Source organism: Dasypus novemcinctus, chromosome 9 (assembly GCF_030445035.2).
Source record: "Dasypus novemcinctus isolate mDasNov1 chromosome 9, mDasNov1.1.hap2, whole genome shotgun sequence".
Classification (NCBI taxonomy): Eukaryota; Metazoa; Chordata; class Mammalia; order Cingulata; family Dasypodidae; genus Dasypus; species Dasypus novemcinctus.
Genome location: NC_080681.1, coordinates 90,262,606 through 90,282,064, shown reverse-complemented (window position 1 = coordinate 90,282,064; position 19,459 = coordinate 90,262,606). Strand labels below are relative to the sequence as shown.

General features: G+C 44.3%; 1 protein-coding gene and 1 non-coding gene across 3 annotated transcripts in view; one reads left to right on the top strand and one right to left on the bottom strand.

Moving 5' to 3' along the window:
* The window catches only part of SZT2 (SZT2 subunit of KICSTOR complex), a 60,941-nt gene that overhangs the window by 11,862 nt on the left and 29,620 nt on the right, over window positions 1-19,459 (top strand). For both annotated transcript variants that reach the window (XM_012521952.3, XM_058303764.1), the window contains exons 5-21: window positions 3,336-3,467; window positions 4,260-4,401; window positions 12,003-12,109; window positions 13,701-13,911; window positions 14,138-14,308; window positions 14,757-14,991; window positions 15,196-15,325; window positions 16,100-16,242; window positions 16,501-16,653; window positions 16,794-16,908; window positions 17,131-17,348; window positions 17,430-17,645; window positions 18,022-18,100; window positions 18,344-18,438; window positions 18,723-18,891; window positions 19,085-19,199; window positions 19,313-19,426. In XM_012521952.3, coding sequence (XP_012377406.2) covers window positions 3,336-3,467; window positions 4,260-4,401; window positions 12,003-12,109; window positions 13,701-13,911; window positions 14,138-14,308; window positions 14,757-14,991; window positions 15,196-15,325; window positions 16,100-16,242; window positions 16,501-16,653; window positions 16,794-16,908; window positions 17,131-17,348; window positions 17,430-17,645; window positions 18,022-18,100; window positions 18,344-18,438; window positions 18,723-18,891; window positions 19,085-19,199; window positions 19,313-19,426 — 2,545 coding nt within the window. The remainder of the gene's footprint in view (window positions 1-3,335; window positions 3,468-4,259; window positions 4,402-12,002; window positions 12,110-13,700; window positions 13,912-14,137; window positions 14,309-14,756; window positions 14,992-15,195; window positions 15,326-16,099; window positions 16,243-16,500; window positions 16,654-16,793; window positions 16,909-17,130; window positions 17,349-17,429; window positions 17,646-18,021; window positions 18,101-18,343; window positions 18,439-18,722; window positions 18,892-19,084; window positions 19,200-19,312; window positions 19,427-19,459) is intronic.
* Window positions 5,840-6,030, bottom strand: LOC111762170 (U2 spliceosomal RNA). The gene has a single exon (XR_002795353.1). It is a non-coding gene; the product is annotated as a U2 spliceosomal RNA (small nuclear RNA).

Here is a 19,459-nt window from a genome sequence, read left to right as displayed (position 1 = left end):
AATTTATGTCCTCACACCTAATTTCTGACAATCTACTGACCAAGTCTTTATTCCTTATCCTACCCCTACTGTTTGTGCCCAAAGATCCAGCTCTGCTGCTTCTTGAACTGTTGCCTAGACATCTCCATGGGTCTTCTCTCAAGAAGAACCAATTCTTCTGGTCTCAAAGAGCCTTTCCATAGACTTTAGGTCAATTGACATTGCTTGGATTAATGCCTCCCACACTCCTCCTGTAAATCTCTTTAGTTCTGGCCACTTGATGTCTGTTTTCTCTGTTGTCCCCCACGCCCACCCCTTGCTTCTATCGAATGGTTTACTGGTGCTATGACACCTAGAACTACCCCCAGGAGATAGTCTTTTGAAATAGCTTTATGATTTCAAAATATAACAAATACCCAGAAACATAATCCCTTTCAAGGGCAAAGGAGGGCCATTTTCTCTGAAGCTTTGTGAACTGTCAGTTATAATTCTTACCACACAGATAATTACAGGGCTTATCCAACACCCAATCAGGCTATCACAAGACACTCCTTTTAGAGAGTGGTTAAGTCTCTTACTAGAATATCTATTTTTGGCTTAGAGAAGCACTGCCCCAATTTCCCCTTACCCTCTTTTGATCACCCCTCACTTCTTTGGTAGGGGCTCAATCTGACACTGTCCCTGATAGCTAATTGTAATTTCAGTCAGATTGGTTTTGAAAAACAGAGATGCTAGGAATCGCGTCTGAGGGTCCAAAATAGATAGCAGCACATTTGGGGCATGCCTAGATATCCCACAGCAGGGACTGCCAGCTGTCTACTTTAGTTTAAGTTCTCCCTCTAATGCAACTGTTAAGGACTGTTGGTTATGGGCTACATCCCAAGACTGAGACCTAGTTTTGCAGGGGCTGATGACCAAGGCAGGGTATTAGGTATTAGGGTACAGGGTATTAGGTAATCACTTAACACTTGCTTCAGTTTGGCTAACTTACTAAAGCATGATCTGGGCCAGGCCTGGACTAGATCCTGTAGACACAGATGAATTAGACACTTGCCCTGACTTGATAGGAGGAGTTGAAAGTTTAGTGGTGGAGACAGATATTGAAGGAGGTAATTTCAGTTGAATGTGATAAAACCACTGATAAGTTGTGACTTGGGTGCATTGAGAGGGAGCATCAAAGAAGGGGAAATTGGTATTTCAGAAGAGGCACCAGCAAAAGCAAAGGTGAGCTGTGGAGCTGTGCTCTTTCACAGGTGTTTTAGAAAAGTACGTGTTATTCAGCTTTAACAGAGTGAAGTTTGTATGTGGTGGGAGTGATAGAGAGGAGACTGGACTGATAAGTGGAGGCCCGTTTATGAAAGACCTTGAATGCCATGATAAGGACTTTGTACTTTATGTTATAGGTGAGTTCAACATGGTGTTTAAGAGTACTGACTTTGGAATCACATTGCCAGTGTTTGTATCCTAGTCCTACCACTTAAACTAGCTGTGTGCCCTTAGCCCTTAAGTAACTTCTTATCCTCTGTGCATCTGATCCTTTACTACAAAATGAGGATATATTAACAGTACTTATATTAGATGGTGATTGAATTAACACATAGCAAACCCTTAGAACAGTGCCTGCCGCATAGAAAACATGCAAATGTTAGCTACTGGAGATTTTAGCCATAGGCAATGGGGAATAATTGAAGGTTTTAAATGGGAAGTAACATGATCAGATTTGTACATTAGGAAGATTGTGGCTAGTTTGGGTCTTGGACTGGGGTACAAAGCCTGGATGTGAGCAGTGCAGTCAGATTATTGCAGTGTAGGAGAGGATGAGGCCTGAATAAGAACAGCCACTGTAGCAAAGGAGAGGACTTAGTTAGTTAACCCCAGGGCCACTTGTCAACTATGATCTGGCTTCTTCATTTTCTCTATTACTCCCTTAAGATGTATCCTGCTGCTCATAAAAAAGAAAAGAAAAGAACATAATATTTTTAATACACATCCATTAAAGCAGATTTGAAAAATACATGAAAATATAAAAGCAAAAACAAAAGTCATCCATAATACACCACCTAGAGATAACTACTATTAACATTTTTTGGAATTATTTTCTCATTTCATGAGTATATGTTTATACTCCCTGCCACCACCTCTCCAGAGAGAGAGAAAGAGAAACATGAGGCTTACTCCATACATATTTTAATGTCTTGCTTTTTAAACATGTAATGTGGGCTTGTCCCAGCCTTCACTCTTCTAAATAATATGGTTGTGAACATCTTTCTCACCTTTTCTTAGCTCCAATTCCTATTACTTCTCTGATTCTTTTTTCTTCTCAAATCAGACTGTAGGGTGGGACATTGTTCCCTGTTCACTCTTCGGGCTGCCCTCACCCACCTGTATCCAGTTCCGAATAGAGAGTAAAGAAGTAGTCATCCCATAGTAGGGCAGGAGTTGGGGGAGGGGGAGAAAGGGGCGTGTGAGAGGGGTTATAGGCGCCTGATGAGGAAAGAGAGGGGAGAGATCCTGAGGGGTACCACAGGAGTTACCAGGACTGTGTAAAAATTTTGGGATGGGGTACTCATTTATGTTTGAAGTAGAAGGAGTCTGTGAGAGAGTGAAAATCCAAGAGAGAGAAAAGGTCCAAAGTTAGATGGTGAGATTAGCTTTAGGGAAGATGAGGAATCCTTTCTTCAGGGCCTGGAAAGAAGAACACAGGTGGATGTAATACAAGTGGATGTAAACATCTAACAAACCTTGAGGATGATTTTCAGTGGGTTGGAGAGTAGTACATTCTCAGGGTTAAGATAGAGAGTTTCTGTTGACTCCCTTTATTTATGTAGAGGAGTATGGGGGTTATCTGAAGGTAAAAGGAAGGGACGAGCATTCATTTGGGGAATAAGAAGAGGATTTTAGCACTTGAAACGAGAAGCTCTAGAATGGCCTCTGTGTGCAATATGTTTAGGAATTAAAAAGAATAAAAAAGTGTGAATCAGAATAAAAAGGCTTTGCCAGGCTGAGGTTGAGTAGTTTATAGGCAACATCCTGTAGCCCAAGATGGAAGGAGCTGGCAGATCTTATGGCATCCCCATGCAGGGGATTGGGGAAGCCCAGTGTGGTGGTTGTGACCCCAGATTAAGGTGACTAATGACTGGGAGTCTTAAGTAGGAATATGGTGTCCCTGGGCTCAGGATTAATAGAGTATGCAGGTTGATAAAGAGGGAACTGGCTGTGGAATTAGCAGACCTTAGATCCTGGTTAGGTGAGAAATCAAGATCTCAAAGGAGGAGCCAGGAAAATAGAGTGACCAGAGGGTGGTGTGCATTCCCTCCCTGACAGCCACATTTCAGTCGTTTCCTTGTACTTCTCAGGTGCTGGTACAGGGCTGCCTTTTGGACCCCTTCCAGCAGGAGGTTTTCCTGCAGCAGGTATATGAACAGCTCTGCCTCTTTGAGGATAAAGTGGCAACTATGCTGCAGCAGCAGTATGATCCCCAGAACCAGGTATGTGGGAGAGAAAGTGGGCAGAGGCCACTTGAAAACAGAAACCACTAAAGACAGAGGGGAGAAAGGAGAAACAAGCCAAGTACAAAAGGAAAAAGGGGGGAAAGGGGCCAAGAGCCATGAACAGAGTTCACTAAAGATAGAACCACTAGAAATTACATACAACAGTTTCCCTGTCGAGAGGACTCATACACTCCCATTAACGCAAATTCTTGCTGGGAAAAAAAAAAGTACAGGCCACTGTGCTTGTGCTTTTTCCAATTCTGGATACTCTTCCTTAATGGCCCTGAAAAGGTGATCATGGGTGGCTTTGATCTCTAGTTAGTATTTCATACAGTCAGGGCTAAAGCTGCTCAGACTCACTATAATGCCCTATCTCATTCCTTTTGGAGACTGCAGAAGTAACCAGGCAACTGGCAGTTGTGTATGTCTTAGGACTAGTATGTAATTTGATCAATACATAAAATCTTCTCATACTGGTGATGGAAAATTATGGGAAGGGGCACTTATTGGTAAAAGGTGTAGAAGTCCTACTTCAGTATAGTCTGGCACTTCATCTGATGCTGGACTCCTTACCCCGCTGAGGTTTAGTATCTGAGCACATACTTCAGGAGGTAACACAGGCAGGACTCAACTGCATAGTAGGGGAATTAAAAAATTCTCCTTATGGTCCTCACAGGATTATGTCTGTCAGGCCTAGGCAGTGCTGTGCTGTAAATTTTGGGTTTGCTGTGGATTGGGCAGCAGTGCCATCTAGCTCACTCTTACCTTTTCTCTGTAACCTGGGAGCAGGCAGAAGACCAGTCCCCAGATGCAGCAGAGCCCCCAGGCCGGAAAATGGGAGTCTCCATGGTGACAGCTGATGTTGGGCTGGTCAGTATGATTCGTCAGGGCATCTTGGCATTGCAGTTGCTGCCTTCAAACTCCAGTGCAGGTCAGTGTGAGGTGAGGTTAGGAAAGTGTTGGTGAGATTAGGAAATCAGAAGGATTCAGGGAGGGTATCAGCAAAGATGGAAGGTTCCAGGGGACCAGTAGCCCAAAAAAGAGGATATGTTTCCTTATTTGTAAAATGTAAGTCTCTATTAATGCATATTAGAAGTACCCCACACTCTGATGACCATCAGGGACCCTGCTGAGAAGGAGCAGAGCTCCACAGACATTACTTAGGAGGAGATGGTACTCTAGCACTCAGTGGGAAGAAGCAGAAGGGAAGGGAAGAAGGAAAGGTGTTTGTTCTTCTGTGTCATTCCTTTGACACATGTCCTTTATGTTATTTCACTCAACATGATGTCTTCAAAGTTCATGCATGTTGTCACATGTATCAGAACTTCATTCCTTTTTACAGCCGAATAATATTCTATTGTGTATATATACCACATTTTGTTTATCCATTCGTCTGTTGATGGACACTTGGATTGCTTCCATCTATCAACAATTGTGAATAATGCTGCTGTGCACATTAGTGTGCAAATGTCTGTCCGAGTCCCTGCTTTCTTTTTTTTTGAGTGCAAACCTGTAAGTGGGATTGCCTGACATATGATAACTCCACACTTTCTGAGAAATTGCCAAACTGTCTTCCATAGCATCTACATCATTTTACATTCCTACAAACAGTGAATGAGTGTCCCTATTTCTCCACATTTTTCCCACACTTGTAATTTTCCTTTTTTTAAAAAAAATATTAATTTTTCTCCCCTTCCCCGCCCCTGCCCCCAGTTGTCTGCTCTCTGTCCATTCGCTATGTGTTCTTCTGTGTCTGCTTGTGTCAGCGGCACCCAGAATCTGTGTCTCGTTTTGTTGTATCATCTTGCTGCGTCAGCTCTCTGTGTGTGTGTCGCCATTCCTGGGCAGGCTGCACTTTTTTCGCACTGGGCGACTCTCCTTACTGGGCGCACTCCCTTGCATGTGGGGCTCCCCTACGCAGGGGACACCCCTGCATAGCACGGCACTCCTTGTGCACATCAGCACTGTGCATGGGCCAGCCCATCACACAGGTCAGGACGCCCTGGGTTTGAACGGTGGATCTCTCATGTGGGAGGTGGATGCCCTATCCATTGGGCCAAATCCACTTCCCTCCATTTTTTTAATAGTAGCCATTCTAGTGGGTATGAAATGATACCTCATTGTGGTTTTGATTTGCATTTCCCTAATGGCTAATGATGTTGGGCATCTTTTCATGTGCTTTTTGGCCATTTGTGTATCTTCTTTGGAGAGATGTCTGTTCACATCTTTGGTCCATTTTTTAATTGGGTTATTTGTCTTTTTGTTGTTGAGTTGCAGGATTTCTTTACATATTCTGAATATTAAACCCTTAACATATATGTGCTTTCAAATTTTTTCTCCCATTGTATAGGTTGTCTTTTTTATCCCCCCTTTGGTACACCATTCCTGGAAGTACTGCAATACCAGGTTGATGCATGGAGTGGACAGAGCAAACTCCTATTCCATCATCCGATTCCAAAAAACCATTTAATATATTGTCTGTGGCTAGAGGACGTATCAGATATTAAACTGATAAGAGCAGATACTATACTTGATCTTAGCCAAAAGGCTGAGAAGCAAGTTGTCTTTTTACTTTCATAATAAAATCCTTTGAGACACAAACATTTTTTAATTTGATAAGATCCCATTTATTTATTTTTTCTTTTGTTGCTTGTGCTTTGGGTATAAAGTCTAAGAAACCAATGCCTAACCAAGATCCTAAAGATGTTTCCCTATGTTTTCTTCTAGAACTTTTATTTTTGAGTCTTTGATCCATTTTGAGTCAATTTTTTATATATGGTATGAGGTATAGGGGTCCATTCCTTGCAAATGAAGATCCACTTTTCCCAGCACCGTTTGTTGGAGATACTCTTTTTCCTAATTGAGTGGTCTTTGCCACCTTGTCAGAATCAGTTGGCCATAAACGTGTAATGGATGATTTCTGAACTCTCAGTTCAATTCCATTTGTTTATATGTCTGCTTTTGTGCCAGCAGTATGCTATTTTGATTACTGTGACTTTGTAATAATTTTTAAGATCAGCAACTGTTAGTTCTCCAAGTTCTTTCTTTTCAAGATGGCTTTTGCTAGTAGGGGACTCTTCCCTTCCATATAAATTTGAGGATTGACTTCCTTTTCTGTTTGTTTTTTTTTTCCATTTTTAAAAATTTTATTTTGTACATTTAATAATTGAAAATATAAACAATAATTTTAAAAAATACAGTTGAATAAAAGCATACATTTCTCAAATGTACTGGATATATATAAAAACTTTTATATAAAATTTTTTTTTAATCATACATTATTTTTGGTTCATAGTAACAGTCAGACAGTATTTGTCCTTTTGTGTCTGACTTGCTTTGCTCAAAATAATGTCCTCCAGGTTTGTCCATGTTGTCATATGTTTTACAGCTTCATTTCTTCTTACAGCTGTGTAATATTCCATCATGTGATACATCACAGTTTGTTTATCCATTCATTGGTTGAGGGATCACCTGAGTTGTTTTCCAACTTTTGGCAATTGTTAATAAAGTCGCTGTGAACATAGGTGTGCAGATATCTGTTCACATCACTGCTCTCAGTTCTTCTGGGTATATACCCAGTAGTGGTATTGCAGGGTCACATGGCAAGTCTGTATTCAGCTTCTTTAGGAACTGCCAAACAGTCCTCCACAGTGGCTGTACCATTCAGCATTCCCACCAACAGTAAGCAAGTGTTCCTGTCTCTCCACATTCTCTCCAGCACTTGTAATGCTCTGTCTTTTTAATAGTGGCCATTCTTTCTGATAGGTATGAAATGTCATCTCATTGTAGTTATGATTTGCATTTCCCTAATCCTTAGTGATGTTGAGCATTTCTTCATGTGTTTTTTTGCCATTTGCATTTATTCTTTGGACAAATGTCTATACAAGTCTTCTGCCTTTTTTTTTTTAAGATTTATTTTTTATTTATTTCTCTCCCCTTCTGCCCCCCCCCCATCGTTGTCTGCTCTGTGTCCATTCACTGTGTGTTCTTCTGTGTCTGCTTGCATTCTTGTCAGCGGCACAGGGAATCTGTGTCTCTCTTTGTTGCATCATCTTGCTGCATCAGCTCTCTGTGTATGTGGCTCCATTCCTGGGCAGGCTGTGCTTTTTTTGTGTGGGGCAGCTCTCCTTGCAGGGCATACTCCTTGTGCATGGGGGACCAATGCGGGGGACACCCCTGTGTGGCATGGCATTCCTTGCGTGCATCAGCACTACGCTTGGGCCAGCTCACCACACGGGTCAGGAGGCCCTGGATTTGAACCCTGGACCTCCCATATGGTAGGTGGATGCTCTATCAGTTGAGCCAAATCCACTTCCCTCTTTTGCCCATTTTTTAATTGGTTTGTTTGTCTTTTTATGTTGAATTGTAGCATCTCTTTATATATCCTGGATAGTAAACCCTTATTGGATATGTCATTTCCAAATATATTCCCATTGAGTCTACTGCCTTTTCCCTGTTTTGACAAAATCCTGTGAAGTACAAAAGTATTTAATTTTGAGGAGGTCCCGTTTATCTGTTTTTTCTTTTGTTGCACATGCTTTGGGTGTAAGGTCGCCCACCTATTACAGGGTCTTGAAGCTGTTTCCCTACATTTTCTTCTAGTAGATCTATGGTCCTGGCTTTTATATTAAGATTTTTGATCCATGTTGAGTTGATTCTTGTATAGGAAGTGAGGTAAGGGTCCTCTTCCATTCTTTCGGTTATAGATATACAGTTCTCCCAGCACCATTTGTTGAAGATACTGTTTTGTCCCATTAACATGGGCTTTGTAGGTTTTTTAAAAATCATTTGACTGTATAGGTGAAGGTTTATTTCTGGATTTTCAATTCTATTCCACTGATCAATGTGTCTGGCTTTATGCCAGTACCATGCTGGGTTTTTTTGTTAGTTGTTTTTGTTTTCATTATATATATATTTTTAGTACCATACTGTTTTGACCACTGTAGCTTTGTAAAATGTTTCAAGGTCAGGCAGTGAAATCCCTCCCATGTCACTCTTCTTTTTTAGAATACTTTTGGCTATTCAGGTGCACTTTTCCTTCCAAATGAATTTGATAATTGCCTTTTCTAACTCTGTGAAGTAGGCTGTTGGAATTTTGATTGGTATTGCACTGAATCTGTAAATCAGTTTGGGTTGGAGGTTGAGTAGGAGGAGGGTTTTGATTGAGATTGCATTGAATCTGTACATTGCTTTGAGTAGAATTGACATCTTAACAATATTTGGTCTTCCAGTCAATGAATACAGGATGTCCTTCCATTTATTTAGTTCTTCTTTGATTTCTTTTAGCAATGTTTTATAGTTTTCTATGTACAAGTTCTTTATATTCTTGGTTAAATTTATTCCTAGATATTTGGTTCTTCTAGTTGAAATGCAATTTTTTTCTTGATTTCTTTTTCTGATCATTACTAGTATATAGAAACGCTACTGGTTTTGCAGGCGTTTATCTTGGAAAGCACCACTTTGCTAGTTCACTTACTAGCTTTAGTAGTTTTATTGTGGATTTCTCAGGATTTTCTGTTTATAGGATCATGTCATCTGCAAATAGGGAAAGTTTTACTTCTTCCTTTCCAATTTGAATGCCTTTTCTTTCTTTTTCATGCCTCATAGCTCTAGCTGGAACTTCTAGTACAGTGTTGAATAACAGTGGTGACAGTGGGCATCCTTGTCTTGTTTCTGATCTTAGAGGATAAGCTTTCAGTCTTTCACCACTGAGTATGATGTTAGCTGTGGGTTTTTCATATATGCCCTTTATCATGTTGAAAAAGTTTCCTTCTATTCCTTGTTTTCTAAGTGTTTTTTGTCAAGAAGGATTACTGGATCATGTCAGCTGCCTTTTCCACATCAAGTGAGATGATCAAGTAGGTTTTTTCCCAAAGATTTTATTTATTTATTTATCCCTTCCCTCCCCCCCACCCCGCGGCTTACTTGCTTTCTGCTCTCTGTGTCCATTCTCTGTGTGTTCTTCTGTGTCTGCTTGTCTGCCTTTGTTGCATCATCTTGCGGCACCAGCTCTATGTGAGTGCAGGCTGTCAGCTCTTGGTGGGCACGGGCCATCAGCTCTCTGCAGGTGTGGGCCAACTTGCCTTCACAAGGAGGTCCCAGGACAAACCCAGGGCCTCCCATATGGTAGACAAGAACCCAATCGATTGAGCCACAGCCACTTCACTCAAGTAGGTTTTTTTAAAGACTTATTTTATTTACTTATCCACCCCCCTTGCTGCTTGTGCTCACTGTCTGCTCTTTGTCCATTCACTGCATGTTTTTCTGTGTCTTCTTCTCTACTCATCTTCTCTTTAGAAGGCACTGGGAACTGATCCCTGGCTTGAGCCACCTCGGCTCCCTGGTTTGTTGTGTCTCTCATTGTCTTTCCTCTGGATCTCTTTTGTTGCATCATCTTGCTGCATCACCTCAGCCCACAGGCCAGCTCACCTTTACCAGGGGGCCCCAGAACCTCCCATATGGGAGACTGGAGCCCAAATGCTTGAGCCATATCCGCTTCCCAATCAAGTGGTTTTTTTTCCTCTGTTCTGTTAATGTGGTATATTACATTAATTGGTTTTCTTATGTTGAAACATTCTTGCATACCTGGGATAAATCCCACTTGACCATGGTGTATATAATTATTTTAATGTGCTGTTGGATAGTAGTCTCCTACTATTAATATAGAACCATCTCTTTCTCCCTTCAAATCTGTCATTATTTGCTTCATCTATTTTAGGGCTCTGCTATTAGATGGATACATATATTTACAATAGTCATATTTTTTTGTGGAATTGACCCCTTTATCAGTATATAATGACCTCTTTGTCCCTTGTAATAGTTTTTTTACTTAGTCTATTTTATCTTATGTTAGTATAGCTACCCCAGGTCTCTTTTGGTTACTACTTGTGTGGGATATTTTTTTCCATCCCTTCACTTTCAACCCACTTATGTCTTTTGAATTTTAGATAAGACTCTCATGAACAACATGTAGTTGGGTCACTGTTCTTTCTCAATTCTGCCATTCTTTGCCGTTTGACTGGAAAGTTCAGTGCATTTACATTTAAAGTAACTACTGTTAATGTAGGACTTCCTCTGCCATTTTGCTATTTTATCTTTGTAAGTCTTATACCTTTTTTGACCCTCAAATTTTCTGTTAATGCCTCCTTTCATATTTATCTCCTTTTCTGTATTGTACTGTTTTGAGTCCCTTCTCATTTCTTTTTTTTTTTTTGGAGGTTCTATGGATTGAACCTGGGACCTTGTAAATGGGAAGCAGACACTTAAGCATGAAGCTTCATCTGCTCCGCAATGACAGTTGGTTTTTTTAATTGTGTGTTTGTTTTTTTAGGAGGTACCAGAGCTTGAACCCTGGATCTCATACATGGGAAGCAGGCACTCAACCACTTGCGCTACATCCACTCTCTGGAATATATTTTTCAAATATTTTCTTTGTGGTTACCATGGGGTTAAAATTTAACATCCTAAATTTATAACAGTCATATTTGATTTGATACCAACTTAATTTCAATAACATACACAGACACAGTTCCTACATTTTGAGGGTACTTTTTACAGATTATATCTTTGTATACTATATTTCCAAAATTATAGACTTATTACTTTTTTTAATTAAAAAAATTTATTGAAGTTTATAATTCATACATGAACATACATCAACAATAAGTGAATAAGTAAAAGTTGTGAACTTATGAACAAAAATGCATAACATCATACAGGGCTCTCATCACCCCACCACCAATACCTTGCATTGTTGTGAAACATTTGTTACAATTCTTCCTTTTTATATATTTGCATTTTTTCACCTGTAAGAAGTGGGGTTACCTACCAAAAGGTGCAGTACAATAGTACTGACATTTACCAGTACCCATATGGTTACCTTGATTGGAGGACTTTACCCCAAATTGTGGAGGCTATGAGGAAGGGGTCAGCAAGAGTGCCAGGAGCTTCTTCTCTAGCTTTTGCAACTGTGTTTTCTTGATTCAGCACTACCCTATTAGCCCAGCCCTCCAACTCGTTTCTTTCATTTTGTGGAAGTTGACTTACTCTCTTTAAGAGTTCTCTGCCACCTTTGCACAAGGGGAGTTGGAACAATGGCCACCCTCAGAGTCAGCCCTCATCAATCTGAAGTAGCTAATCATTGATCAGACCACACACCCCAAGATTTGGAGGACTGTTTTTTATGACTACCTTGGTACCTGCCAGGAACCTGAATTGCAGTCCCCACTGCTGCCGCCACACTGGGGAATGGGGTATCATAACCATTACAGGGAGCATAGAACTTCTTGATATTTATTGCAATTTGCCAGCCTCTTTCTCCTGTTCCTCCCTGGATCTGCAGAGTATTCCACTGTACTCCAAGGTTTCAAAATAGTAGATTACTGTCCCTGTCCCTGCCAGTCGAATATTTGTTTTGGTGTAAAGACTTATTTCTGGAACTTCCTACTGCACCATCTTCCCACAATCCCAATCCTCCCTTGACTTTGATATGCTTAGTTTCTCTGGGACTGGGTTTGGTGTTTCCTGTTCCAGGTATCATTGTGATCACAGATGGTGTGACCAGTGTCCCTGATGTTGCTGTCTGTGAGACACTGCTGAACCAGCTTCGTAGTGGCACTGTGGCCTGTTCCTTTGTGCAGGTGAGGACTTCCTAGGAAGGAGGAGAGGGGAGTGTGGGATCTTACACTTTTGGGTATGGTGATTAATGTACTGCTGGCTATGATTTCCCAGTTAAGCTAACGACAGTTACATGGAGGGAAGGTGCCATGTCTAGAACAGCATGGGTAGCAGTTGTGGGAGAGGACCCAGCATCTTAGTATTCTTTCCTTAGGATTCGGGAGGCAGCATGCTACAATAAAAGGAATACAAAATTTAAAACATGACAGTTCTAGTTCCACCTCCTCCATTAGATTAGTCATTATTGTATGGGTTGCAAGAATCAGAAACCCAGCTCAGCTCAACCTATCTTAAGCAAATCGGGGGAAAGGTATATTCAGGGAACTGCAGCTAATTTGGATCAATGGACTTTAGTGTAGCTGGACTGGTGTCATATGTTTTGATGTGGCACCGACATACACAGCTCTGCAGTTTTCTCCATCTGGGCTCCACCAGCCAGATATAGAGATTCTGAACCTAGTGGGGGTTTTGAGGTATAAGCAGAAGAAAGTTAAGAGGGCCAGGGACTTGAGAATGATGTGATTGTTTCAACATAAGGTTTAGGCTAGGTTGAGAAAGAAGTTTAATCAGAAGGGTAAAGATAGGTTTGGAAAGAGCAGAGGTTCAAGGACTGGCAGTCTCAATGAGGTCAAAAAGCAACAGGAGGAGGGTGGAAAGAAGCTAAGGGATAGGCTGTTGTAATGGGTGGGACATGGCATTTTGAGAGTGCAAAGATGAAGTGATTCCAGGTGAAGCCAGGGGCCAGAGTGTAGCTAATGGGCAGGTGAGTTGGAATAGAGATAGTTACTAAAGACTAGAGTTGAAGAAATGAGATACCAGGGAATTGAATGAATCATTGAGAGAAGGAGTCCATGAACTTTTTCTGTAAAGGGTTAAATAGTACATATTTTAAGTTTTGTGGGCCATATGGTCTCTATCACAGCTATTCCCCTCTGCTGTTGTAGCACAGAAGCAGCCCTAGATAACACAAAAATGAATGGCCATGCCTGTGTTCCAATAGAACTTTATTTCCAAAAATAGGATGGGCCAAATTTGACCTGCAACTGAATGTAGTTTGCCAATCCCTGATCTAGAGTCTTGGTATTCAAAGTGTGGTCCCTAAACCAGCAGCGTTTGTATCACCAGGGAGCTTATTAAAAACACAGAATTTGGGGTTCCACCTCAGACTTACTATACTTTAATAGAACCCCCTGGTGTTTTGTACGCACACTCAAGTTTGACAAGTGCTTCGTTAGAGATACTCTAATGTCTCTTAGGGTGTTGACAGGAAGCCAGTGAACCAGTTGCCAAAATCTTTAGGGAATGGGGGGAAGGTTGGTATTTGATGTTGAGAAAGAAGGGCAGAGGATGATATGGCCAAATGGCATGGGCTTCAGACAGAAAGGCTCAAGAAAGGTAAGTTGCAGAGCAGTGATCTTTAGCTGGAAGAAAATGGACCACTTCCTTCCCTGTGGTTCAGGGAATGGGAGCAGACACAGCTCAGTCTCGTCTCCCATTCTTCTTCTTTCTTTGCTCCTTTTGGAGTTGGGTCTCTTAATTGCTCACTTTCTCCAGGTAGGAGGAGTTTACTCTTATGACTGTAGTTTTGGCCACGTGCCCAATGTGGAATTGATGAAGTTCATCGCAATGGCGACATTTGGCTCCTACCTCTCCACTTGCCCTGAGCCTGAGCCAGGCAACCTGGGTCTGACTGTCTACCATCGGGCCTTCCTCCTCTACTCCTTCCTGCGCAGTGGGGAAGCCCTGAATCCTGAATACTACTGTGGTGAGAGGCAGGCTGGATTGGGTGTGGGATGGGAGGAGTATTGACTGGGCCCTAGAGATTATGCAGGAATGGGTCTAGTGTTTGGGTCTCTCGGGAACTGATAGTATAACTGGGACTGACTACTCTTGCCCTGTTTTTCTCCATGATTTCAGTATAGCCCACCCCCTATATATCTGTCATCTGACTGAAAACCACTTCCCCTTCCCCATCTTCACTGGTCGTCTAGGCTCTCAGCACCGTCTGTTTAATGAGCACCTGGTCTCTGCAAGCAGCAACCCTGCCTTGGCCCTGCGCCGGAAGAAGCATACTGAGAAGGAGGTACCAGCTGACTTGGTCAGCACCGTGTCAGTGCGGCTTCGAGAGGGCTACAGTGTCCGAGAGGTCACACTTGCCAAAGGTGAGGGTCACTAGGCCCTGCTGTATCCCAGAAGTCTCTAAGAATGTGTGCGTGGGTGTCTGCTGAACAAAGCAGAGGCACACATGTACTACATGTGAAAGAATGCCACAGCGAAAGGCACCCTGCTTGCCATTTCAAGACAAGTATGTTTTGAGTTGCTTGGGGACTTAACATTTTGCCTCCCAGTTCCATCTCCTTCTTGCCCAATGTGAATTAGCTGAGGATGGTGGTATAGTGTCCTGAATTTGGCTTTGTTTTCAGATTCTTCTTGCAAACTTCTGTTTGTGTCAGTTGGCAGTCTCTGGGCCTAAAATCCATGGAACAGTGCTTGGAACCTTTGGCCAGGCTAGAGTTCCATGAGATAGGCAGGGTTTACAGATAGTGCTCAGTCCCAGGCCTGGAGTCCTATGCCTTCTTCTTCTAACTAGCCCTTCTGCTTTCCCTGAAGGAGGGTCTCAACTGGAAGTGAAGCTGGTGCTGCTGTGGAAACACAACATGCGCATTGAGTATGTGGCTGTGGCACCCTGGCCCTTGGAACCTGACGGCCCTCAAGGAACACGGGTGGAAGTGACAATGGAAGGTGGCTATGACATTCTTCATGATGTGTCCTGTGCTCTGAGGCAGCCCATTCGCTCCCTATATCGTACCCATGTTATCCGGCGCTTCTGGAATACATTGCAGAGGTGAGTAAGGTCACCACTCAGTGAGTGACACCACTTTGTTGTTTGGAGGGACAGATTTGTGAAGTTGAGAGTGAGGGGAATCACCCAGAATACTAGGCTTGTGTTCAGGGCCCCATTTCCTCCTGAGGTCCAGGCAGGCTGGGCCACCCCTCCTCCATACCTGCCAGAGTCCAATGTGGCTAAGGTTTGGCCCTTGTTCTACAGCATTAACCAGACGGACCAGATGCTGGCCCACCTTCAGTCTTTCTCCTCAGTCCCAGAACATTTCACACTTCCTGACAGCACCAAGAGCGGAGTGCCACTCTTCTACATCCCTCCTGGCTCCACCACCCCGGTGAGTGGTTCTGATGCTCGTTGTCCTCATTTCATGCCTGTCTGGACTTGGATTAACACAGCATCTGAAGCCCAGAGTCCCCTTCTATTTTCTTCCCTCTTAAGTCTGAGGTACCCAAACCAGAACCCTAAGTTTTAGTCTTGAGGTCATTGTTCTTCTCTCATCCCAAGCTCTCAGGGAAGGAGAAGGATCTAGAAAGAAAGAGGCTGTCTTCAGCAGACCACAGGTAGCAGAGGTAAAGACTTGCAGAAAGTGTAGCCCATCAGACTGTGAGCTCCCTTACCCCATCTCCACCTGGCATACTCTGGTTTTCCCCTGCCACCTTCACCTATATCTTAACGTCTGCCAACCACCATGGTGTACTTCCTAAAGACCATAGCTTCCCTTTGTCCTGTGCTTTCCTCATATAGAGTCCACAGCTGTCAGCATAGCACTGACAGGTCAGTGACTTATTTTTATATGCAGTGGCCCTCATCACAAGGACCTACTACCACTCAGCAGGCTTTCCTCCAAAGTCAGTGATACAAGCCAGGCAAGTTCCATCCTTGGCCTGGATTTAGCTTTAAAGGACTATAGTCTGACCTTGGACTCAGTCATCCAAATGTAGCCTTCTGGAGGCAGTGTTTTCCCTCTGTCCCATAATGTTCTGAAGGTTTCTTTAGCCTTAACCACCAGTGTCTCTGATCCCCTAAACTGAGTCTGTCCATGGTGCTGTTTCGATATTGTACTCTGGTTCTCTATGAATGCTCTTATTGGGCTATCTTTCCACCCCAGGTCCTCTCCCTTCAACAAAGTGGTTCTGACTCGTCCCATGCCCAGTTTGCTGCCTATTGGAAGCCAGTGCTGTCCATGGATGCTAATTCATGGCAGCGTTGGCTGCACATGCATCGTCTAGTGCTAATCCTGGAACATGATACGTACGTATCCTCCTGGACCATAGGTGGATGGAAGAATGGGGGTGAGGGGACAGGGAATGATGGGTAAGGGGAGGCAGGAAGGAACATACCAGCAGTTAAGCTCTTACCAACTCTGGCCAAAGAAAACTATGGTCCTCTCCTAGTCTTCCTGCTCATCAGCCTCAGGCAGAGCCTGGAAGAGAGAGGTAGCAGCCTGTTCTTCTCCCCCGTGACTGGGGCTGGGGAGGTCTGATCTTAATCTGCATTTCCCCTTCACAGACCAATCCCCAAGCACTTGCACACCCCAGGCAGCAATGGACGCTACAGCACTGTGCAGTGTAGGATTGCACACTCCTCCCTGACCTCTCTGCTTCGGGACTGGAGCAGCTTTGTGCTAGTTGAGGGTTATTCCTATGTCAAACTGCTTTCCAGGTAGGCAAAATGATGTGTCCTCACTCTTCCCCTCCCACCTTTCCCATGCCTTTTTCTCTAATCCCAGACCTTATCCCTACTTCCTCCTAAAGCCATTTACTCCCAACACTGGGGTTTCACTAACTCCCATTTCTCCGCAGTGCCTCAGACCAGCCCCCTTCTTCCTTCTACATGGTTCGCATCATTTCCAAGGCTCCTTGCATGGTTCTCCGTCTGGGTTTTCCCATTGGCACACCAGCACAGGCCCGGCACAAGGTGAGCTGGCCCGTGACTGACTTCCAGACCAAGGTGCCGTGGAGTGTAGACAAGCTTCCTCTCCTCAAACCCCACAGGGCTAGGTCTAGTACGAGAGGTGCTCCCAGCCCAAGTAGAGCTTGGAGTAGAGGGCCCTAGCAGAGAAGTCCCACCTTGTTTGTGGACCCTTCTTCATCATGCAGGAGATAGAAGTTGGATTATCTGATCACATTTTCCCCTCAGATCGTGTCAGGCTTACAGGAAGAAATCCTGCAGCTGCGTTTCCCCCACCGGGTACAAAGCAAGGAGCCAACACCCAAGGTGAAACGAAAAGGGCTGGGGGGCGCTGGTGGGGGCAGCTCTCCCTCCAAGTCACCTCCTACCCTGGGGTCACAACAGGCCTTGTCTGACCGGCCTTGCCTTGTGGTCCTGCATAAGCCACTAGACAAACTACTCATCAGGTTGGTACAGAGCGTGGGGCTGGGCCCAGGCTGACCTGTGTATGAATAGAGATCACTGGGTATATTGCCTCCATTTCCCAGGTATGAGAAGCTACCCCTGGACTACCGGGCACCCTTCTTGCTGACATTGGAGCCACCAGGGCCACTGCCTTTGGTATCGGGCCGCTCAGCCTCTTCTAGCCTAGCATCACTGTCTCGCTACCTTTACCATCAGCGCTGGGTCTGGAGTGTCCCATCAGGGCTGGCCCCTGCTCTGCCCCTCAGTGCCATCGCCCAGCTCCTCTCCATCCTCACTGAGTATGTCACCCGAGCCTGCCAGGCAACTTGGGGCAGGGAGAGAGTTTGGACACTGGCAGGAAGCCTAACCATGGCACTTCCCCTTTCGGAGCACCAGTCTCTTTGTTATGCAGAGTATCCTGCACAGAGCAGCCCATGCTACTGCCCTCCCCTTCCTACTCTCTCCACAGTCTTTCTATTTTGGCCTCTTGGTACTAACTGAACTTGTTATATACCCTGAGGAGATAGTGGTCTGAACAGGACCACCAGAGAACTAGGCTGTCTCATTGGCTGTTGGGAAGCAGATATGTAAGCAGTGGGTGAGCAAGTGGCTATACTCTTCAGTGATTTTTCCCTGTCCCATCCTGTCCCTGCCCCTTCCTTTATGGGGCTTCAGAGTCCGTCTGTCTGAAGGCTTCCACTTCGCCTGCAGTGGGGAAGGCATCATCAACATGGTCTTGGAGCTTCCAATTCAGGTATGCATCATCCCTCATGACACCTTCTGCCAAGTTCTGCAATAATCCCAGGGACACTTACCTCTGAGCTAGGTTGAGACTGTTGGAAACTGCCTCATCGGGAACCTGTTGGCCAGAGAACTAGCCCAAGACTAGTCACAGGACAATGTGGCAAGGGAACTAAAGTTCTGAGGGCCATGGCTAGGCCCAACCAGATCCCTGTATTGGCTGGGGTTTGCCCAAGATCTTCCATCTTACCCACAGAATGAGCCACCTGGGCAGGCTGCAGCCACAGAGAAGCATACATGTGTTATCCAGTACATCCTCTTCCCCCCGCACTCTGCTTCCACCAAAGACAGGTGAGACCTGACCCCTCCCCGAGGCCTGCCTCTCCAGATTCCCCATTCTTTCCACTGTCCCTAAAGTTATGTCTCCCATATCCTGAATTAATCTTGATCTCGGAGTCAAGGGCGGTACTGATTTTAAACACTTCGTCAGGCAGACACTGATCTGGAAAGGCCATGTAACACTTGGGGCTGTCATCTGTCCCTGTCTCCTTTCCATCCTTTATGAGGCTAACTCCCTACCGTGAAATCGTGGATTGGATGCTCCTCTCTCCCAAACTCAGCCTTTCTTCCCTTAGCTTCTCAACAGATGATGACAATGATGTGGAGGTAGAGGCCCTGGAGGGAGATGCAGAGCTCAATCTGGTCACAGAGGTCTGGGTGGAACCACAGTGTGGACGAGTGGGACCTGGTCCAGAAAGCTGGAAGCATCTCCAAGACTTGACATACTCTGAGATCCCTCAAGCTGTGAGTGACCTCAAAACACTATCTCCACACCCCTTTCCAGGTTTCGGTACTGTCTCCTTTGGAGCACCACAGCCTATGGATATCCTGGTTCTTCTGAATCTCTGTATTCTAACTGACTATCAGGCTTCCTTGAGAGCTGGGGTTCTCTGGACTAAGAGGAGGTGACCCCTGACATCTGATATTTCTCTGCTAGCTCCACCCACGGGATGCTGCCTGTATAGGCTCCATGCTGAGCTTTGAATACCTGATACAGCTGTGCCAGAGCAAAGAATGGAGTCCTCTGCCCCTAGAGCCGAGGATCTCTGATGGTCAGTGGAGAAGGTAGCCCATTGGATGGGACAGAGAAGTAGGGAGGGAGAAGACAGCTATAGGTAGGTAATCTAGATCTCACTCTGTCTTACCTTTCTTCTCTCCCTCTTAGGATTGGAGCAGGGAGCAGACACCTGCGTCTATGAGATCCCTTTCCATTTTGACCTAATGGGACTGTTGCCACAGTGTCAGCAGCTCCAAATGTCCTTCCTTCTGCTTTCCAGAGGTGAGTGAACTTTGTACCCATTACCCCACATCC